The sequence below is a fragment of the Staurois parvus genome, unplaced genomic scaffold, assembly GCF_062004578.1.
Source record: "Staurois parvus isolate SC_StPar_1 unplaced genomic scaffold, SC_StPar_1.0 ptg000397l, whole genome shotgun sequence".
Lineage (NCBI taxonomy): Eukaryota > Metazoa > Chordata > Amphibia > Anura > Ranidae > Staurois > Staurois parvus.
In genome coordinates, this window is record NW_028318193.1 from 567,045 (window position 1) to 591,027 (window position 23,983).

At 49.6% G+C, this 23,983-nt stretch overlaps 1 protein-coding gene across 50 annotated transcripts in view; it reads right to left on the bottom strand.

Moving 5' to 3' along the window:
* TRDN (triadin) overlaps nt 1-23,983 on the bottom strand; it is a 974,263-nt gene that overhangs the window by 290,266 nt on the left and 660,014 nt on the right. For 49 of the 50 annotated variants that reach the window (XM_089686429.1, XM_089686384.1, XM_089686382.1 and 46 more), the window contains 4 exons: nt 17,475-17,516; nt 16,622-16,660; nt 474-518; nt 326-373 (listed from right to left, as the gene is read on the bottom strand). In XM_089686429.1, coding sequence (XP_089542555.1) covers nt 326-373; nt 474-518; nt 16,622-16,660; nt 17,475-17,516 — 174 coding nt within the window. The remainder of the gene's footprint in view (nt 1-325; nt 374-473; nt 519-16,621; nt 16,661-17,474; nt 17,517-23,983) is intronic. The other variant, XM_089686397.1, reaches the window with a different exon arrangement.

Genomic DNA, 23,983 nt, shown 5'->3' on the forward strand with positions numbered 1-23,983 from the left:
CTGCTACAATTTTTACTCCATCTGTGCACTGCATTGAGATCACATTGGCAAATTACTACTTCATACAGGCACCTGATATGTAGCTAAATAGGAAATGGACATGTAATTTATTACATATATATATATATATATATATATATATATATATATATATATATATATATAAAACCTACTGTGACTTCCTTGGGCTGGAGTCACCCACTTACAATTTCATATACATCATTATGGTGGGGTTATGATTTTCTAGGGATCAGTGTTTGTTTTAAATATTTTTAGATTCCTTTAAATAATGCATGAAAACATCATATAACATTGTGAAAGCTACCTTTTTTTGGTTCCCTGGCCTCCTTTTCATGTTTTTTCTCTTTTTTCTCTAAAAAAGGTATACAATTACATAAAGTATTATATACTTTCAGTCTCATAGCATATATAATGACCCAATTTTATAGACAATTATTTGTGAAATAGTTTACCTTCTTTTGGCCTTGCTGGAACTTCCTGTTTTATAGTTGGGGTCTCTGTTAAAGTAATTTGTGAATAAAAGTTCAGTGTATTGTTATATTAAACAAATCTGCTACATATGGTATTAGAGAAATAGGTCAAACTTTTGCAAACCAAAACTTCACTTTTGCATATATTTAGAGATGAGCGAAGAAATGAAAAATTCGATTCGACTGATTCGGCGAATTCGTGGACAATATTCGATTCGAGTCGAATAAATTCGCTGTGAATTTAACTTAAAAAAGGGTGTTTCTAGGCTTCAGAGAGACTTAATATTAGTGCAGAACACTGTACCTTTAATTTAAATGCCCTTGGAGTCTGCTGGGGAAGAGAAATAATACTGTCTGTCAGTATGACATGCAGATGAGTGCCGTCGATCTTAGAATCACTGCACACTTCACTCCTTTGGCCAGTCACGGGGCCAAAACCAGTGTTTGGAGCCACAGTGTGGCGGTGGAGGCAGCAGCAATGGGAGGCCATACAGCAACCTATGACAAAATGGAAACCAGCAGGAGCGTGAGGAGACCTGAAAGTGGCACATGGCAGAGTGGGAGCAATGGGAGGCGGTACAGGGACCCAGGTCACACTATGGGCCCAGCAGCAGCGTGACCAGGCGGTACGGGGGCCCATGGCCGATATGGGGCTTGGTGGCACCTATGGAAGGCCTGTAATCTGCCAGCAACCTATGACAAAATGGACAACCGCAGGAGTGTGAGGAGATTTCAAAGTGGCACATGGCAGAGTGGAAGCAATGGAAGGCCGTACAGGGACCCAGGTCACACTGTGGGACCAGCATCAGCGTGAACAGGCGGTACGGGGGCCCATGGCCGATTTGACCTCATTCATCCCATAGTCCTGCCGACTCACGAATAGCGTGGCCTCCTCAAAGGGCCTGAGCAAGCGCAGGTGTCACACATGAGCTGCCAATGGCTGACATCTAAGTTACACAGGGAGTACCTTTATCCGCTTTTAACATCAGGAAATCTGTGATGGCCTTTAGCTGTTCGTAAAGGCGGTCTAACATATGTAGGGTTGAATTCCACCTTGTTGCAACGTCACAGCATGAGGAGTCGGTACGGGGGCCCATGGCAGATTACATGTCTGGCAGCAGCTATGTGAGGCCCGTAATCTGCCTGCACCCTATGTCAAAAAATTTAACACACCAGCAGTGTGAAGAGACCTGAAAGTGGCACATGGCAGCAGAGTGTGGCGATGGAGACAGCAGCAATGGGAGGCCGTACAGGGACCCATGAGAGACTCTGGACTTGGCAGCAGCATGAGGAGGCGGTATATAGGGGCCCATGGCAGATTAGGGGCCTGGCAGCAGCTATGTGAGGCCCGTAATCTGCCTGCACCCTATGTCAAAAAATTTAACACACCAGCAGTGTGAAGAGACCTGAAAGTGGCACATGGCAGCAGAGTGTGGCGATGGAGACAGCAGCAATGGGAGGCCATACAGGGACCCATGACAGACTCTGGACTTGGCAGCAGCATGAGGAGGCGGTATATAGGGGCCCATGGCAGATTAGGGGCCTGGCAGCAGCTATGTGAGGCCCGTAATCTGCCTGCACCCTATGTCAAAAAATGTAACACACCAGCAGTGTGTGAGGAGACCTGAAAGTGGCACATGGCAGAGTGTGGCGATGGAGACAGCAGCAATGGGAGGCCGTACAGGGACCCATGAGAGACTCTGGACCTGGCAGCAGCATGAGGAAGCGGTATATAGGGGCCTATGGCAGATTAGGGGCCTGGCAGCAGCTATAGGAGGCCCATAATCTGCCAGCACCCTATGTCAAAAAATTCTACATACCAGCAGTGTGAGGAGACCTGAAAGTGGCACATGGCAGCAGAGTGTGGCGATGGAGACAGCAGCAATGGGAGGCCGTACAGGGACCCATGACAGACTCTAGACTTGGCAGCAGCATGAGGAGGCGGTATATAGGGGCCCATGGCAGATTAGGGGCCTGGCAGCAGCTATGTGAGGCCCGTAATCTGCCTGCACCCTATGTCAAAAAATTTAACACACCAGCAGTGTGAAGAGACCTGAAAGTGGCACATGGCAGCAGAGTGTGGCGATGGAGACAGCAGCAATGGGAGGCCATACAGGGACCCATGAGAGACTCTGGACTTGGCAGCAGCATGAGGAGGCGGTATATAGGGGCCCATGGCAGATTAGGGGCCTGGCAGCAGCTATGTGAGGCCCGTAATCTGCCTGCACCCTATGTCAAAAAATTTAACACACCAGCAGTGTGAAGAGACCTGAAAGTGGCACATGGCAGCAGAGTGTGGCGATGGAGACAGCAGCAATGGGAGGCCATACAGGGACCCATGACAGACTCTGGACTTGGCAGCAGCATGAGGAGGCGGTATATAGGGGCCCATGGCAGATTAGGGGCCTGGCAGCAGCTATGTGAGGCCCGTAATCTGCCTGCACCCTATGTCAAAAAATTTAACACACCAGCAGTGTGAAGAGACCTGAAAGTGGCACATGGCAGCAGAGTGTGGCGATGGAGACAGCAGCAATGGGAGGCCATACAGGGACCCATGACAGACTCTGGACTTGGCAGCAGCATGAGGAGGCGGTATATAGGGGCCCATGGCAGATTAGGGGCCTGGCAGCAGCTATGTGAGGCCCGTAATCTGCCTGCACCCTATGTCAAAAAATTTAACACACCAGCAGTGTGAAGAGACCTGAAAGTGGCACATGGCAGCAGAGTGTGGCGATGGAGACAGCAGCAATGGGAGGCCGTACAGGGACCCATGAGAGACTCTAGACTTGGCAGCAGCATGAGGAGGCGGTATATAGGGGCCCATGGCAGATTAGGGGCCTGGCAGCAGCTATGTGAGGCCCGTAATCTGCCTGCACCCTATGTCAAAAAATTTAACACACCAGCAGTGTGAAGAGACCTGAAAGTGGCACATGGCAGCAGAGTGTGGCGATGGAGACAGCAGCAATGGGAGGCCGTACAGGGACCCATGAGAGACTCTGGACTTGGCAGCAGCATGAGGAGGCGGTATATAGGGGCCCATGGCAGATTAGGGGCCTGGCAGCAGCTATGTGAGGCCCGTAATCTGCCTGCACCCTATGTCAAAAAATTTAACACACCAGCAGTGTGAAGAGACCTGAAAGTGGCACATGGCAGCAGAGTGTGGCGATGGAGACAGCAGCAATGGGAGGCCATACAGGGACCCATGACAGACTCTGGACTTGGCAGCAGCATGAGGAGGCGGTATATAGGGGCCCATGGCAGATTAGGGGCCTGGCAGCAGCTATGTGAGGCCCGTAATCTGCCTGCACCCTATGTCAAAAAATGTAACACACCAGCAGTGTGTGAGGAGACCTGAAAGTGGCACATGGCAGAGTGTGGCGATGGAGACAGCAGCAATGGGAGGCCGTACAGGGACCCATGAGAGACTCTGGACCTGGCAGCAGCATGAGGAAGCGGTATATAGGGGCCTATGGCAGATTAGGGGCCTGGCAGCAGCTATAGGAGGCCCATAATCTGCCAGCACCCTATGTCAAAAAATTCTACACACCAGCAGTGTGTGAGGAGACCTGAAAGTGGCACATGGCAGAGTGTGGCGATGGAGACAGCAGCAATGGGAGGCCGTACAGGGACCCATGAGAGACTCTGGACCTGGCAGCAGCATGAGGAGGCGGTATATAGGGGCCTATGGCAGATTAGGGGCCTGGCAGCAGCTATAGGAGGCCCATAATCTGCCAGCACCCTATGTCAAAAAATTCTACACACCAGCAGTGTGAGGAGACCTGAAAGTGGCACATGGCAGCAGAGTGTGGCGATGGAGACAGCAGCAATGGGAGGCCGTACAGGGACCCATGACAGACTCTAGACTTGGCAGCAGCATGAGGAGGCGGTATATAGGGGCCCATGGCAGATTAGGGGCCTGGCAGCAGCTATGTGAGGCCCGTAATCTGCCTGCACCCTATGTCAAAAAATTCTACACACCAGCAGTGTGAGGAGACCTGAAAGTGGCACATGGCAGCAGAGTGTGGCGATGGAGACAGCAGCAATGGGAGGCCGTACAGGGACCCATGACAGACTCTAGACTTGGCAGCAGCATGAGGAGGCGGTATATAGGGGCCCATGGCAGATTAGGGGCCTGGCAGCAGCTATGTGAGGCCCGTAATCTGCCTGCACCCTATGTCAAAAAATTTAACACACCAGCAGTGTGAAGAGACCTGAAAGTGGCACATGGCAGCAGAGTGTGGCGATGGAGACAGCAGCAATGGGAGGCCATACAGGGACCCATGACAGACTTTGGACTTGGCAGCAGCATGAGGAGGCGGTATATAGGGGCCCATGGCAGATTAGGGGCCTGGCAGCAGCTATGTGAGGCCCGTAATCTGCCTGCACCCTATGTCAAAAAATGTAACACACCAGCAGTGTGTGAGGAGACCTGAAAGTGGCACATGGCAGAGTGTGGCGATGGAGACAGCAGCAATGGGAGGCCGTACAGGGACCCATGAGAGACTCTGGACCTGGCAGCAGCATGAGGAAGCGGTATATAGGGGCCTATGGCAGATTAGGGGCCTGGCAGCAGCTATAGGAGGCCCATAATCTGCCAGCACCCTATGTCAAAAAATTCTACACACCAGCAGTGTGTGAGGAGACCTGAAAGTGGCACATGGCAGAGTGTGGCGATGGAGACAGCAGCAATGGGAGGCCGTACAGGGACCCATGAGAGACTCTGGACCTGGCAGCAGCATGAGGAGGCGGTATATAGGGGCCTATGGCAGATTAGGGGCCTGGCAGCAGCTATAGGAGGCCCATAATCTGCCAGCACCCTATGTCAAAAAATTCTACACACCAGCAGTGTGAGGAGACCTGAAAGTGGCACATGGCAGCAGAGTGTGGCGATGGAGACAGCAGCAATGGGAGGCCGTACAGGGACCCATGACAGACTCTAGACTTGGCAGCAGCATGAGGAGGCGGTATATAGGGGCCCATGGCAGATTAGGGGCCTGGCAGCAGCTATGTGAGGCCCGTAATCTGCCTGCACCCTATGTCAAAAAATTTAACACACCAGCAGTGTGAAGAGACCTGAAAGTGGCACATGGCAGCAGAGTGTGGCGATGGAGACAGCAGCAATGGGAGGCCATACAGGGACCCATGACAGACTCTGGACTTGGCAGCAGCATGAGGAGGCGGTATATAGGGGCCCATGGCAGATTAGGGGCCTGGCAGCAGCTATGTGAGGCCCGTAATCTGCCTGCACCCTATGTCAAAAAATTTAACACACCAGCAGTGTGAAGAGACCTGAAAGTGGCACATGGCAGCAGAGTGTGGCGATGGAGACAGCAGCAATGGGAGGCCGTACAGGGACCCATGAGAGACTCTGGACTTGGCAGCAGCATGAGGAGGCGGTATATAGGGGCCCATGGCAGATTAGGGGCCTGGCAGCAGCTATGTGAGGCCCGTAATCTGCCTGCACCCTATGTCAAAAAATTTAACACACCAGCAGTGTGAAGAGACCTGAAAGTGGCACATGGCAGCAGAGTGTGGCGATGGAGACAGCAGCAATGGGAGGCCATACAGGGACCCATGACAGACTCTGGACTTGGCAGCAGCATGAGGAGGCGGTATATAGGGGCCCATGGCAGATTAGGGGCCTGGCAGCAGCTATGTGAGGCCCGTAATCTGCCTGCACCCTATGTCAAAAAATTTAACACACCAGCAGTGTGAAGAGACCTGAAAGTGGCACATGGCAGCAGAGTGTGGCGATGGAGACAGCAGCAATGGGAGGCCGTACAGGGACCCATGAGAGACTCTGGACTTGGCAGCAGCATGAGGAGGCGGTATATAGGGGCCCATGGCAGATTAGGGGCCTGGCAGCAGCTATGTGAGGCCCGTAATCTGCCTGCACCCTATGTCAAAAAATTTAACACACCAGCAGTGTGAAGAGACCTGAAAGTGGCACATGGCAGCAGAGTGTGGCGATGGAGACAGCAGCAATGGGAGGCCATACAGGGACCCATGACAGACTCTGGACTTGGCAGCAGCATGAGGAGGCGGTATATAGGGGCCCATGGCAGATTAGGGGCCTGGCAGCAGCTATGTGAGGCCCGTAATCTGCCTGCACCCTATGTCAAAAAATTTAACACACCAGCAGTGTGAAGAGACCTGAAAGTGGCACATGGCAGCAGAGTGTGGCGATGGAGACAGCAGCAATGGGAGGCCATACAGGGACCCATGACAGACTCTGGACTTGGCAGCAGCATGAGGAGGCGGTATATAGGGGCCCATGGCAGATTAGGGGCCTGGCAGCAGCTATGTGAGGCCCGTAATCTGCCTGCACCCTATGTCAAAAAATTTAACACACCAGCAGTGTGAAGAGACCTGAAAGTGGCACATGGCAGCAGAGTGTGGCGATGGAGACAGCAGCAATGGGAGGCCGTACAGGGACCCATGAGAGACTCTGGACTTGGCAGCAGCATGAGGAGGCGGTATATAGGGGCCCATGGCAGATTAGGGGCCTGGCAGCAGCTATGTGAGGCCCGTAATCTGCCTGCACCCTATGTCAAAAAATTTAACACACCAGCAGTGTGAAGAGACCTGAAAGTGGCACATGGCAGCAGAGTGTGGCGATGGAGACAGCAGCAATGGGAGGCCATACAGGGACCCATGACAGACTCTGGACTTGGCAGCAGCATGAGGAGGCGGTATATAGGGGCCCATGGCAGATTAGGGGCCTGGCAGCAGCTATGTGAGGCCCATAATCTGCCAGCACCCTATGTCAAAAAATTCTACACACCAGCAGTGTGTGAGGAGACCTGAAAGTGGCACATGGCAGAGTGTGGCGATGGAGACAGCAGCAATGGGAGGCCGTACAGGGACCCATGAGAGACTCTGGACCTGGCAGCAGCATGAGGAGGCGGTATATAGGGGCCTATGGCAGATTAGGGGCCTGGCAGCAGCTATAGGAGGCCCATAATCTGCCAGCACCCTATGTCAAAAAATTCTACACACCAGCAGTGTGAGGAGACCTGAAAGTGGCACATGGCAGCAGAGTGTGGCGATGGAGACAGCAGCAATGGGAGGCCGTACAGGGACCCATGACAGACTCTAGACTTGGCAGCAGCATGAGGAGGCGGTATATAGGGGCCCATGGCAGATTAGGGGCCTGGCAGCAGCTATGTGAGGCCCGTAATCTGCCTGCACCCTATGTCAAAAAATTTAACACACCAGCAGTGTGAAGAGACCTGAAAGTGGCACATGGCAGCAGAGTGTGGCGATGGAGACAGCAGCAATGGGAGGCCATACAGGGACCCATGACAGACTCTGGACTTGGCAGCAGCATGAGGAGGCGGTATATAGGGGCCTATGGCAGATTAGGGGCCTGGCAGCAGCTATAGGAGGCCCGTAATCTGCCAGCACCCTATGTCAAAAAATTAAACACACCAGCAGTGTGAGGAGACCTGAAAGTGGCACATGTTTGAGGCATGATTCATGGCGGATTTAGTCAGTTGTGTCAGGAACTGGTGGTTTGAAATCCAGACTAATCCACGCCTGATTCATTTTCACAAACGTGAGTCTCTCCACACTTTGGGTGGACAGTCGTGTCCTCCGCGGAGTTACAATACCTCCTGCCGCACTAAACACGCGCTCCGATGCCACGCTACTGGCCGGGCATGACAGCCTTTCAAGGGCAAATTCAGCTAGTTGGGGCCAAAGGTCAAGTTTCGTTGCCCAGTAGTCAAGGGGATTGTCTACCTCGGTTGGCAGGGTGCTGTCCAAGTAGGCCCAAGCCTGTTGTTTGAGCTCCTGCTCCAGGTCCACCTGATGCTGCTGCTGCTGCTGCGGCTGGTTAGTAGTTTCCTCACTGCGCTGGTGAAGAAAGCTACTCATCATCGACTGCAGACTGAGGCAGCCGCTGCTGGTGGAGCTGCCACTGCTCCTACCACCCCACCCCTCCCCTGCTGCCATGCCAGCGGAACGCGAGCGCACAGGGCCCACAGTGTCTGAGGATGGACGTTGGCGCACAAAGGCAGAGACCAACTGACTACATAGGTGGTTTTTATAGTACGTAATTTTGGCCTCCCTCTCAGCAGGTGTGAAAAAGGCCACCATTTTGGACCGGTAGCGAGGGTCCAACAAGGTGGACAGCCAAAAGTCATCCCTCTGTCTGATGGTTATTATTCGGCTGTCGCTACGCAAGCAACCGAGCATGCTATGGGCCATTTGTGCCAAGGAATGCGAGGGACTCCCTGCCTCCATCTCCACAGCATACTGCCACGGTGCGTCTGGGTCCTCTGTCTCCTCCTCCTCCTCTACCAGATGCTCCTGCTCCTCCACTCCTGTCCGCTGAGTGGAAAAACCACCCATTTCACTCAATAATTCCTGAGCACAAATGTCCTCCTCTACCTCCTCCTCTTCTTCCTGTCCTGCCCCCACAGGGGTCATGTGGCGTTGAGATCTGTGCGCCACGTCTACCGCACCCTGACCAGCCATTGTTAACAGCATTTGTTCCAGGACGTGCAACAGAGGAATGACGTCGTTCATCCCATAGTCCTGCCGACTCACGAATAGCGTGGCCTCCTCAAAGGGCCTGAGCAAGCGGCAGGTGTCACGCATGAGCTGCCAATGGCTGACATCTAAGTTACACAGGGGAGTACCTTTATCCGCTTGTAACATCAGGAAATCGGTGATGGCCTTTCGCTGCTCGTAAAGGCGGTCTAACATGTGTAGGGTTGAATTCCACCTTGTTGCAACGTCGCAGATCAGGCGATGCTGTGGAATTCCGTTCTGCCGCTGCAGCTCAATGAGGGTGTTCTTTGCGGTGTAGGAATGGCTGAAATGCATGCACAGTTTACGTGACATTTTAAGGATGTCTTGCAGTGGGATGGTGGATTTTAGGAACCGCTTGACAACCAGATTGAACACGTGAGCCATGCATGGCGCATGGCACAACCTTCCTTGACGCAGAGCAGACACCATGTTCTTTCCGTTGTCAGTCAACATGGTTCCGATTTTTAGTTTGCGCGGAGACAGCCATCTGTCGATTTCTCTGTTCATTACACTCAGCAGTTCCTCCCCTGTGTGACTACGTTCGCCAAGGCATACCAGGTGCAGCACAGCGTGACACCGTTGCGCCCTGCACATGTGATATGCCGGTCGGGTAATGGGACTTGGCACGGGGGTGGCGGCTGAGGACACGGCGGAAAAAGAGGTGGTAGAGGCGGACATGCTTGCTGGACCAAGGACGTGCAAACGTGGAGGCAAAAGCGTCGTGACCTGTCCAAGTTGCTGGTGCGGCTGTGCCGGCACCACGTTCACCCAGTGGGCCGTAAATGACATGTACTGTCCCTGACCGTAGTTACAGCTCCACACGTCGGCGCTGCCGTGCACTTTGGCAGAGACCGACATGCTCAAAGACTGGCCCACCATCTCTTCTACATGTGAATGCAGGGCTGGCACTGCCTTTTGGGCAAAGAAATGACGGCTTGGCACTCTCCACCGCGGCGCGGCACAAGCCATCATTTCTCGGAAAGGTGCTGAGTCCACCAGTTGGAAAGGGAGGGACTGCAGCACCAGCAACTTGGACAGGAGGACGTTCAGCTTTTGCACCGTCGGGTGCGTGCTCGCAAACTGTTGTCTCTTGGATACGGATTCCAAGAAAGACTGTTGACGGAATCCGAGAAGAGGAGTAGCAGGAGAAGGAGCATCTGAACGAGCGGAAGATGCCAATGAGCGACAACTCCCCTCAGCAGAGGTGTTGGAGCCTTGACTGGCTGATAGAGGGCGATTGACGACGTCGGGTGACGGAGCAAGTAACGGAGCGGGTGATGGAGCGGGGGCTGGGGCAGGCAGAACCGCCGTATGTTTATCACGGTTTTCCCAGGCCACCGAATGGTGACGCTGCATATGCTGACGCAACGCTGTAGTCCCAACATGGGCCCCCTGGCCACGCTTGCATTTCTGGCCACATAGTCGACATACGGCTACGTTTACTTCCTCGGGCGGCTTGAGGAAAAATTGCCACACCACCGAGTAGGAAACTTTGCCCCCGCTACTCTTCACTGGCTGACTGCTACTTCCTCCGTGCGCAACGGCACCACTACTGGCCGTGGTGGTAGGCTGCAGTGGAGCTGGTGCTCTACTCCGTGGACGTTTGGCTCCACTGACACTGATGCGACCCTGCTGCTGTCTCCTGGGCAACCCACCGACTGTTTTGCTCGCTGCCAAGCTGCCACCCTCTTCTCCTGATGATGCGGAAGAAATTGCCTGATGACGACGAGGCTGCCAAGTGCGATCAACCTCCTCATCATCAAGTAGGGTCTCCGCCTCACTACTAGCCCCCTCGGCTGCGTCTGGGTCAGGAGACAGACCTGTCTCTAGACCGGCTACCGAGCCACTCTCCTCGCCAGTACTTGTTCGCTTGGCTGCTGAAAAGGCCGATGTCTCCCCCCGTTCCTGACCGCCCTCTGTTAGCTCTTCCTCACTGTACAGTGGGGCTGAGCCCACAGCATGCGATACTTCGCTTGGTGAGGGAACAGCAAAGGACAGGGGCAGGTAGAGGACACGTGATTTCAGTGGGCTTGGTCCCGGGCCATGCCAACTAACGGTTGTGTCTGACGTACCCACCGACCGTTGGCTGTAGGTGTCAGAGGTGACCTGGGAAGAGGAAGACGACCGAGCCAACCAATCAATGACGGCAGGGTTGTCGGTGGAGACACGACCGCTGGATGACACCGGGAGCACTGGCCTCTGGCTGCGAATACTGCTGCCTCGACCCCTTCCTCTGCTGCCACGTCTGCTCGCTCCTAAAACATTGCCTCCTCTGCCACTCCTCTGCATGTTGTCTGACATACTATTTAATTCAACGATTAGGTGTCCCTGAGTAACAATTCTCTGGCACTCAGTAACAATTCTGTCTGTCCCTGAGTATGAATTCTGTGGCCCTGAGTAACAATTCTGTGTCTGTGCGAGTAACAATTCTGTGTCTGTGCAAGTAACAATTTTGTGTCTGTGCGAGTAACAAATCTCTGGCACTCAGTAACAATTCTGTCTGTCCCTGAGTAACAATTCTCTGGCACTCAGTAACAATTCTGTCTGTCCCTGAGTAACAATTCTCTGGCACTCAGTAACAATTCTGTCTGTCCCTGAGTATGAATTCTGTGGCCCTGAGTAACAATTCTGTGTCTGTGCGAGTAACAATTCTGTGTCTGTGCAAGTAACAATTTTGTGTCTGTGCGAGTAACAATTCTCTGGCACTCAGTAACAATTCTGTCTGTCCCTGAGTAACAATTCTCTGGCACTCAGTAACAATTCTGTCTGTCCCTGAGTATGAATTCTGTGGCCCTGAGTAACAATTCTGTGTCTGTGCGAGTAACAATTCTGTGTCTGTGCAAGTAACAATTTTGTGTCTGTGCGAGTAACAAATCTCTGGCACTCAGTAACAATTCTGTCTGTCCCTGAGTAACAATTCTCTGGCACTCAGTAACAATTCTGTCTGTCCCTGAGTAACAATTCTCTGGCACTCAGTAACAATTCTGTCTGTCCCTGAGTATGAATTCTGTGGCCCTGAGTAACAATTCTGTGTCTGTGCGAGTAACAATTCTGTGTCTGTGCAAGTAACAATTTTGTGTCTGTGCGAGTAACAAATCTCTGGCACTCAGTAACAATTCTGTCTGTCCCTGAGTAACAATTCTCTGGCACTCAGTAACAATTCTGTCTGTCCCTGAGTAACAATTCTCTGGCACTCAGTAACAATTCTGTCTGTCCCTGAGTATGAATTCTGTGGCCCTGAGTAACAATTCTGTGTCTGTGCGAGTAACAATTCTGTGTCTGTGCAAGTAACAATTTTGTGTCTGTGCGAGTAACAATTCTCTGGCACTCAGTAACAATTCTGTCTGTCCCTGAGTAACAATTCTCTGGCACTCAGTAACAATTCTGTCTGTCCCTGAGTATGAATTCTGTGGCCCTGAGTAACAATTCTGTGTCTGTGCGAGTAACAATTCTGTGTCTGTGCAAGTAACAATTTTGTGTCTGTGCGAGTAACAATTCTCTGGCACTCAGTAACAATTCTGTCTGTCCCTGAGTAACAATTCTCTGGCACTCAGTAACAATTCTGTCTGTCCCTGAGTAACAATTCTCTGGCACTCAGTAACAATTCTGTCTATCCCTGAGTATGAATTCTGTGGCCCTGAGTAACAATTCTGTGTCTGTGCGAGTAACAATTCTGTGTCTGTGCAAGTAACAATTTTGTGTCTGTGCGAGTAACAATTCTCTGGCACTCAGTAACAATTCTGTCTGTCCCTGAGTAACAATTCTCTGGCACTCAGTAACAATTCTGTCTGTCCCTGAGTAACAATTCTCTGGCACTCAGTAACAATTCTGTCTATCCCTGAGTATGAATTCTGTGGCCCTGAGTAACAATTCTGTGTCTGTGCGAGTAACAATTCTGTGTCTGTGCAAGTAACAATTTTGTGTCTGTGCGAGTAACAATTCTCTGGCACTCAGTAACAATTCTGTCTGTCCCTGAGTAACAATTCTCTGGCACTCAGTAACAATTCTGTCTGTCCCTGAGTAACAATTCTCTGGCACTCAGTAACAATTCTGTCTGTCCCTGAGTAACAATTCTCTGGCACTCAGTAACAATTCTGTCTGTCCCTGAGTAACAATTCTCTGGCACTCAGTAACAATTCTGTCTGTCCCTGAGTATGAATTCTGTGGCCCTGAGTAACAATTCTGTGTCTGTGCGAGTAACAATTCTGTGTCTGTGCAAGTAACAATTTTGTGTCTGTGCGAGTAACAAATCTCTGGCACTCAGTAACAATTCTGTCTGTCCCTGAGTAACAATTCTCTGGCACTCAGTAACAATTCTGTCTGTCCCTGAGTAACAATTCTCTGGCACTCAGTAACAATTCTGTCTGTCCCTGAGTATGAATTCTGTGGCCCTGAGTAACAATTCTGTGTCTGTGCGAGTAACAATTCTGTGTCTGTGCAAGTAACAATTTTGTGTCTGTGCGAGTAACAATTCTCTGGCACTCAGTAACAATTCTGTATGTCCCTGAGTAACAATTCTCTGGCACTCAGTAATAATTCTGTCTGTCCCTGAGTAACAATTCTCTGGCACTCAGTAACAATTCTGTCTATCCCTGAGTATGAATTCTGTGGCCCTGAGTAACAATTCTGTGTCTGTGCGAGTAACAATTCTGTGTCTGTGCAAGTAACAATTTTGTGTCTGTGCGAGTAACAATTCTCTGGCACTCAGTAACAATTCTGTCTGTCCCTGAGTAACAATTCTCTGGCACTCAGTAACAATTCTGTCTGTCCCTGAGTAACAATTCTCTGGCACTCAGTAACAATTCTGTCTGTCCCTGAGTAACAATTCTCTGGCACTCAGTAACAATTCTGTCTGTCCCTGAGTAACAATTCTCTGGCACTCAGTAACAATTCTGTCTGTCCCTGAGTATGAATTCTGTGGCCCTGAGTAACAATTCTGTGTCTGTGCGAGTAACAATTCTGTGTCTGTGCAAGTAACAATTTTGTGTCTGTGCGAGTAACAATTCTCTGGCACTCAGTAACAATTCTGTCTGTCCCTGAGTAACAATTCTCTGGCACTCAGTAACAATTCTGTCTGTCCCTGAGTAACAATTCTCTGGCACTCAGTAACAATTCTGTCTGTCCCTGAGTATGAATTCTGTGGCCCTGAGTAACAATTCTGTGTCTGTGCGAGTAACAATTCTGTGTCTGTGCAAGTAACAATTTTGTGTCTGTGCGAGTAACAATTCTCTGGCACTCAGTAACAATTCTGTCTGTCCCTGAGTAACAATTCTCTGGCACTCAGTAACAATTCTGTCTGTCCCTGAGTAACAATTCTCTGGCACTCAGTAACAATTCTGTCTATCCCTGAGTATGAATTCTGTGGCCCTGAGTAACAATTCTGTGTCTGTGCGAGTAACAATTCTGTGTCTGTGCAAGTAACAATTTTGTGTCTGTGCGAGTAACAATTCTCTGGCACTCAGTAACAATTCTGTCTGTCCCTGAGTAACAATTCTCTGGCACTCAGTAACAATTCTGTCTGTCCCTGAGTAACAATTCTCTGGCACTCAGTAACAATTCTGTCTGTCCCTGAGTAACAATTCTCTGGCACTCAGTAACAATTCTGTCTGTCCCTGAGTAACAATTCTCTGGCACTCAGTAACAATTCTGTCTGTCCCTGAGTAACAATTCTGTCTGTCCCTGAGAATGAATTCTGTGGCCCTAAGAATTCTCTGGCACTCAGTAACAATTCTGTCTGTCCCTGAGTAACAATTCTCTGGCACTCAGTAACAATTCTGTCTGTCCCTGAGTAAAAATTCTGTGGCCCTAATAACGTTTCTGTGGCCCTAAGTAACAATTCTCTGGCACTGAGTAACAATTCTGTCTGTCCCTGAGTATGAATTCTGTGGCCCTAACTAGCGTTTCTTTGTCCCTAAATAACGATTCTGTGGCCCTCATTAACAAGTCTGTGTCCCTGAGTAATGGTTCTCTGTCCCTAAGTAACTTCTCTCTGTCCCCAATTCTCGTTTCTGTGGCCCTAACTCTGTCCCTGTCCCTAGTACAGAGCGGTCTGCCTCTGTTCAATGACTGCAGGCAAATGAAGATTTCCAAAATGGCCGCTATATATACCTCGACCATTACACAGTGCTGGCTGGCTGGCTGCTGATTGGCTGATGCGATCACATGTCGTTGAGGAATGCATTATGGGGCAGCGCGCCTTGTCTGCGCGCCTTCCCCGACATCCCCGCTCCGTCGCCGCACATGTCAGCCGCCATTTTCGGAAAAATTTCGATTCGCGCGTCCGAATTAGGCTGTTTTTCGGATTCGGCACGAATCGAAATTTTTCCGATATTCGACTCGAATTCCACTTCGGATGCTTCGATTCGCTCATCTCTACATATATTATATACCCCCGGAGGTGCTACCACCAGGTCAGATTTTTTATTGGTGTGGTTTCAATTTTCACAATGCAGCAAAATTTAGAAGAATGCATACACCTTGTCAATTTTTGTATAATTTGTTCACGCATATAACTTTTTTATATGTAGGCATTGTTGAGTGATGATTCACCTCACTCATGAGCTAAGATTAAATTCCCTTGCAACGTAAAAAATTCCTTTAAAAAGTCAACAGCTTATTTGCATTTCGTAAATCAACCCCACTGTCTTCTGTCATTTGAATCTACAAAATGTGCCCATGTCGGTCAAAGGACAGGCCTGTGACTGTCAGACTTCAGATGGCATTCATCCCCTGAATTAAGCCTCATGCACAATAAATACATCTAACTAAGAAGACAGATACGAGTCTTTCCAAAGTAAAGCTACGCTGTTAAAGTCACTTCAGACTGAATATCCAGATTATTATATTATCCCAATCGTAACTTAAGTGAATTTATTCTTTATTTTGAAAAAGTAAATGTTCTCCTGCACATTAAAGGATAAGCTCATCTTTCATAACATGTTACACCCATAATCAGGGTGTAACATGTAACATGTTACAATCAGACCAGCTCCCACTCCTCCTGCCCATCAGCATCACTTATTCACAGTCACATAGATACATAGTTAGTCTGGTTGCAAAAAGACAAAAATCCATCCAGTTCAACCAGAGGAAAAAAAAAAAATATATAATCCTATACCCACAGTTGATCCAGAGGAAGGCAGTCCTCTATGAATGAGAGACTACAAGTCCCAAAATCCTTAGCGGATGTCTGCTTGTAACCTTCAATGAACTACCACCGTTTTGTGAAGCGCCGTGGTTTCTTTTGTTCTTCCTGTCAGTATATCTGCTTGCTCATACATCCCATACGGGCAAGCAGATATACTGACAGATCTGTAGGAGACCTGCATGGCACCAGTGATTTGCTGATCTCTGGTGCAATGCTTTAAAGGCTCCTGCAGACAAAAATAATAAATGCAAATTTTTTTACCTGCAAAAAAAATGTGTGTTTATTATTTTTTACTAAAAGGTGAACTTATACTTTAAAAGTAACTTCTTACTTACATACGAGAAAGTTCACAAGTTTACCTTTTTCTAGAGTAATATATTCACAAATCTATTAAATCCTATAAATACTTGCCATACAATCAATTATGTCATTATATTATATTTACCTTTCTTTGGTGCCTTTTCTTGTTTATCCTCCTTTTTATCTTAAATGTAATAGAATAGTAAAATTATTTATTATTGTTTAAAAAAAACAAACCATGTGTGCTTCTGTTCTATAGGCAACTGATTTTTTGGGGGAAAAAATTTGCTTTTTATTAACTTTATTGGGACTTATTACTGGGGGCTCTGTTGAAGTAATTTGTTAGAAGTTAGTATCCAATATATGTTCATTATATTCTAGCAATGTGCTATATTGAGTATGAAAGAAGTATGTATAGCACTTTTAGGCTCCATGCACACTGGATGCTTTGATACCACTGGTAAAATTAGCTGTGTAAAAACGTGAGTTTTTCAGCTTTTGTTAGCGTTTTTGCATTAGTGTTTAGCGGCATTTTGCCGTGTTTAGTGGAGTTTTCCTGCATTTGCATTTTTAGCACTTTGCAGTGTTTTACCACTTTTTCAGCGTTACAGCATTTTTACAGCTAAAAAACTCTTCTAGAAACCCACTAGTTCTGGGGGGTTTTTCCAGCCAAAAACGTCCCTGCCAAAAAATGTTGATTACAATTTCTGTGTGCATGGAAACATAGGATAACATGCTGGGGAGTTTACTGGCTGTAGGAAAAAACATCAAAAGCCAAAAACAGCAGCTGTAAAAACCTCCAGTGTGCATGAGAAGTTAAAAGAGAAGTTCACATCTGGAAAATATTGAATGCCTTTTGAATGAACCATCCATAACCCTTACTCTTTTAATTTATTAATGATAGATTAAAGATTTTCATTCCATATGTAACGTACTTTACACCTTTTGTCAACATCAATGCTTCCTTGCCGTTCAAAATTACTTCTTAGCTAGCTCACCTTTCATAGCTCCCACTTTATCTTGCTTTTTAGCAGGGGTGTCTTAAAATAATAAATGTTTCAGTGAGTATGCTGATGTGACAATGTACATTAAAAAAAAAAATAAAATAAAAGCAGAATTCCTAATTACAAAGTAAAATTATATGTACAGTATTGTAGTACATGAATGGCATGCTATTTAAATACCATATATCATTGTGATATTTATCTTTCTTTTCATTTTCTTCTGTTTTGTCTATATAAAATAGATTGTGTAATGTTGTCATCATTTTTGTACTCCAGATAGATAGATAGATAGATAGATAGATAGATAGATAGATAGATAGAATATACTAGCATGTTTTCCATAACTTTTTCCCACATTTTGTGGGAGAATGTTTACCTTCCTTTAAATTTACCAGAATGTAATGTTGTTAAAGTAATTTGTTACAAGTAAGTGGTACATGTACAGTATGTTTATATTCCAGCAATTTAATATGTTTAGTATTACGTAAGTATGTTTAATACTGTGAAAAAAAATCAAGTTTTGCAAATAAATACATTTGAAAGGTAGCATCCATGATATTTCTACATTGACTTTAGTAATACTAAATCCATTCTATTGGTTAGCATACATTACACTTAACCCTTTTGCTGCCAGGCCCTGCGCTCTGCTTTTAAACTCAGGTGGCCAGACGAATTTTGCAATTTCTCCATTATTTTTTTTTTTTATCTTTCCCTTACAGCTTTCAGTGTTCAAAAAAGACATGACAAACCACACATTTTATTAAAGCAAATTAGAATAAAAATAAGGCTACTGACTTTTAGGTCCTGTGATAGTTGCACAAATGTTTATCAAAACAATATTTTAGCTAAAAATGTACTGAAATCATTATCAGCGGACACAAACAGCAAAACATAACATTCCTGCTAAATTCCCACTAAATCCTAAAGATACAACTGTACTGACTTAATAAATAATATATATTTGTAAAACTGATGACAGAGTAGTGGGGGACCTAACAGTGGTGTGGGATAAGGGGGAGTTAGAAGAAAGTAGCGGTAATAGCAGAAGGAGGGGGGCACATATCAGATAAATGGCTGCATTCTGCGGCATGTCAGCCACTGATCACAGCTGTTCTTTTGTTTTGCTGCGTTTGCTGAAAAATTCTGCTATACAATCATGGTCACTAGAGATGAGCGAAGTATTCAAAAATTCGATTCGACTGATTCGGCGAATTCGTAGAAAAATTTCGATTCGAGTCGAATATATTCGCTGTGAATTTAACTTAAAAAAGGGTGTTTCTAGGCTTCAGAGAGACTTAATATTAGTGCTGAACACTGTACCTTTAATTTAAATGCCCTTGGAGTCTGCTGGGGAAGAGAAATAATACTGTCAGGCAGTATGACATGCAGATGAGTGCCGTCGATCTTAGAATCACCGCACACTTCACTCATTTGGCCAGTCACGGGGCCAAAACCAGAGTGTGGAGCCACAGTGTGGCGGTGGAGGCAGCAGCAATGGGAGGCCATACAGCACCCTATGACAAAAATGGAAACCACCAGCAGTGTGAGGAGACCTGAAAGTGGCACATGGCAGAGTGTGGCGATAGAGACAGCAGCAATGGGAGGCCGTACAGGGACCCATGACACACTCTGGACCTGGCAGCAGCATGAGGAGGCGATACAGGGGCCCATGGCAGATTACGGGCCTGGCAGCAGCATGAGGAGTCGGTACGGGGGCCCATGGCAGATTACAGGCCTGGCAGCAGCAATGGGAGGCCGTACAGGGACCCATGACACAATCTGGACGTGGCAGCAGCATGGGGAGGCGGTACAGGGGCCCATGACAGATTACGGGCCTGGCAGCAGCATTTGGAGTCGGTACGGGGGCCCATGACACACTCTGGACCTGGCAGCAGCATGAGGAGGCGGTACAGGGGCGCATGACAGATTACGAGCCTGGCAGCAGCAACTTGGACAGGAGGACGTTCAGTTTCTGCACCGTCTGGTGCGTGCTCGCAAACTGTTTTCTCTTGGAAACGGATTCCAAGAAAGACTGCTGACGGAATCCGTGAAGAGGAGTAGCAGGAGAAGGAGCATCTGAACGAGCGGAATATGCCAACAAGCGACAACAGGGGCCCATGGCAGATTAGGGGCCTGGCAGCAGCTATGGGAGGCCCGTAATCTGCCAGCACCCTATGACAAAAAATGGAACCCACCAGCAGTGTGAGGAGACCTGAAAGTGGCACATGGCAGAGTGTGGCGATGGAGACAGCAGCAATGGGAGGCCGTACAGGGACCCATGACAGACTCTGGACCTGGCAGCAGCATGAGGAGGCGGTATATAGGGGCATATGGCAGATTAGGGGCCTGGCAGCAGCTATGGGAGGCCCGTAATCTGCCAGCACCCTATGTCAAAAAATTCTACACACCAGCAGTGTGTGAGACCTGAAAGTGGCACATGGCAGAGTGTGGCGATGGAGACAGCAGCAATGGGAGGCCGTACAGGGACCCATGAGAGACTCTGGACTTGGCAGCAGCATGAGGAGGCGGTATAGGGGCCCATGGCAGATTAGGGGCCTGGCAGCAGCTATGGGAGGCCCGTAATCTGCCAGCACCCTATGACAAAAAATGGAACACACCAGCAGTGTGAGGAGACCTGAAAGTGGCACATGTTTGGGGCATGATTCATGGCGGATTTAGTCAGTTGTGTCAGGAACTGGTGGTTTGAAATCCAGACTAATCCACGCCTGATTCATTTTCACAAACGTCAGTCTCTCCACACTTTGGGTGGACAGTCGTGTCCTCCGCGGAGTTGCAATACCTCCTGCCGCACTAAACACGCGCTCCGATGCCACGCTACTGGCCGGGCATGACAGCCTTTCAAGGGCAAATTCAGCTAGTTGGGGCCAAAGGTCAAGTTTCGTTGCCCAGTAGTCAAGGGGATTGTCTACCTCGGTTGGCAGGGTGCTGTCCAAGTAGGCCTAAGCCTGTTGTTTGAGGTCCTGCTCCAGGTCCACCTGATGCTGCTGCTGCTGCTGCTGCTGCGGCTGGTTAGTAGTTTCCTCACTGCGCTGGTGAAGAAAGCTACTCATCATCGACTGCAGACTGAGGCAGCCGCTGCTGGTGGAGCTGCCACTGCTCCTACCACCCCACCCCTCCCCTGCTGCCATGGCAGCGGAACGCGAGCGCACAGGGCCCACAGTGTCTGAGGATGGACGTTGGCGCAGACAGGCAGAGACCAGCTGACTACATAGGTGGTTTTTATAGTACGTTATTTTGGCCTCCCTCTCAGCAGGTGTGAAAAAGGCCACCATTTTTGAACGGTAGCGAGGGTCCAACAAGGTGGACAGCCAAAAGTCATCCCTCTGTCTGATGGTTATTATTCGGCTGTCGCTACGCAAGCAAGCGAGCATGCTATGGGCCATTTGTGCCAAGGAATGCGAGGGACTCCCTGCCTCCATCTCCACAGCATACTGCCACGGTGCGTCTGGGTCCTCTGTCTCCTCCTCCTCCTCCTCTACCAGATGCTCCTGCTCCTCCACTCCTGTCCGCTGAGTGGAAAAACCACCCATTTCACTCAATAATTCCTGAGCACCAATGTCCTCCTCTACCTCCTCCTCTTCTTCCTGTCCTGCCCCCACAGGGGTCATGTGGCGTTGAGATCTGTGCGCCACGTCTACCGCACCCTGACCAGCCATTGTTAACAGCATTTGTTCCAGGACGTGCAACAGAGGAATGACGTCGTTCATCCCATAGTCCTGCCGACTCACGAATAGCGTGGCCTCCTCAAAGGGCCTGAGCAAGCGCAGGTGTCACGCATGAGCTGCCAATGGCTGACATCTAAGTTACACAGGGAGTACCTTTATCCGCTTTTAACATCAGGAAATCGGTGATGGCCTTTCGCTGTTCGTAAAGGCGGTCTAACATATGTAGGGTTGAATTCCACCTTGTTGCAACGTCACAGCATGAGGAGTCGGTACGGGGGCCCATGGCAGATTACGTGCCTGGCAGCAGCAATGGGAGTCCCGTAATCTGCCAGCACCCTATGTCAAAAAATTCAACACACCAGCAGTGTGAGGAGACCTGAAAGTGGCACATGGCAGAGTGTGGCTATGGAGACAGCAGCAATAGGAGGCCGTACAGGGACCCATGACACACTCTGGACTTGGCAGCAGCATGAGGAGGCGGTATAGGGGCCCATGGCAGATTAGGGGCCTGGCAGCAGCAATGGGAGGCCCGTAATCTGCCAGCACCCTATGTCAAAAAATTCTACACACCAGCAGTGTGAGGAGACCTGAAAGTGGCACATGGCAGAGTGTGGCGATGGAGACAGCAGCAATGGGAGGCCATACAGGGACCCATGAGAGACTCTGGACCTGGCAGCAGCATGAGGAAGCGGTATATAGGGGCCTATGGCAGATTAGGGGCCTGGCAGCAGCTATGGGAGGCCCGTAATCTGCCAGCACCCTATGTCAAAAAATTCTACACACCAGCAGTGTGTGAGGAGACCTGAAAGTGGCACATGGCAGAGTGTGGCGATGGAGACAGCAGCAATGGGAGGCCGTACAGGGACCCATGAGAGACTCTGGACCTGGCAGCAGCATGAGGAAGCGGTATATAGGGGCCTATGGCAGATTAGGGGCCTGGCAGCAGCTATAGGAGGCCCATAATCTGCCAGCACCCTATGTCAAAAAATTCTACACACCAGCAGTGTGTGAGGAGACCTGAAAGTGGCACATGGCAGAGTGTGGCGATGGAGACAGCAGCAATGGGAGGCCGTACAGGGACCCATGAGAGACTCTGGACCTGGCAGCAGCATGAGGAAGCGGTATATAGGGGCCTATGGCAGATTAGGGGCCTGGCAGCAGCTATGGGAGGCCCGTAATCTGCCAGCACCCTATGTCAAAAAATTCTACACACCAGCAGTGTGTGAGGAGACCTGAAAGTGGCACATGGCAGAGTGTGGCGATGGAGACAGCAGCAATGGGAGGCCGTACAGGGACCCATGACAGACTCTGGACCTGGCAGCAGCATGAGGAAGCGGTATATAGGGGCCTATGGCAGATTAGGGGCCTGGCAGCAGCTATAGGAGGCCCATAATCTGCCAGCACCCTATGTCAAAAAATTCAACACACCAGCAGTGTGAGGAGACCTGAAAGTGGCACATGGCATGAGACACTGTGGACCTGGCAGCAGCATGAGGAGGCGGTATATAGGGGCCCATGGCAGATTAGGGGCCTGGCAGCAGCTATGGGAGGCCCATAATCTGCCAGCACCCTATGTCAAAAAATTCTACACACCAGCAGTGTGTGAGGAGACCTGAAAGTGGCACATGGCAGAGTGTGGCGATGGAGACAGCAGCAATGGGAGGCCGTACAGGGACCCATGAGAGACTCTGGACCTGGCAGCAGCATGAGGAAGCGGTATATAGGGGCCTATGGCAGATTAGGGGCCTGGCAGCAGCTATGGGAGGCCCGTAATCTGCCAGCACCCTATGTCAAAAAATTCTACACACCAGCAGTGTGTGAGACCTGAAAGTGGCACATGGCAGAGTGTGGCGATGGAGACAGCAGCAATGGGAGGCCGTACAGGGACCCATGAGAGACTCTGGACCTGGCAGCAGCATGAGGAAGCGGTATATAGGGGCCTATGGCAGATTAGGGGCCTGGCAGCAGCTATAGGAGGCCCATAATCTGCCAGCACCCTATGTCAAAAAATTCTACACACCAGCAGTGTGTGAGGAGACCTGAAAGTGGCACATGGCAGAGTGTGGCGATGGAGACAGCAGCAATGGGAGGCCGTACAGGGACCCATGAGAGACTCTGGACCTGGCAGCAGCATGAGGAAGCGGTATATAGGGGCCTATGGCAGATTAGGGGCCTGGCAGCAGCTATGGGAGGCCCGTAATCTGCCAGCACCCTATGTCAAAAAATTCTACACACCAGCAGTGTGTGAGGAGACCTGAAAGTGGCACATGGCAGAGTGTGGCGATGGAGACAGCAGCAATGGGAGGCCGTACAGGGACCCATGACAGACTCTGGACCTGGCAGCAGCATGAGGAAGCGGTATATAGGGGCCTATGGCAGATTAGGGGCCTGGCAGCAGCTATAGGAGGCCCATAATCTGCCAGCACCCTATGTCAAAAAATTCAACACACCAGCAGTGTGAGGAGACCTGAAAGTGGCACATGGCATGAGACACTGTGGACCTGGCAGCAGCATGAGGAGGCGGTATATAGGGGCCCATGGCAGATTAGGGGCCTGGCAGCAGCTATGGGAGGCCCATAATCTGCCAGCACCCTATGTCAAAAAATTCTACACACCAGCAGTGTGTGAGGAGACCTGAAAGTGGCACATGGCAGAGTGTGGCGATGGAGACAGCAGCAATGGGAGGCCGTACAGGGATCCATGACAGACTCTGGACCTGGCAGCAGCATGAGGAAGCGGTATATAGGGGCCTATGGCAGATTAGGGGCCTGGCAGCAGCAATGGGAGGCCCGTAATCTGCCAACACCCTATGTCAAA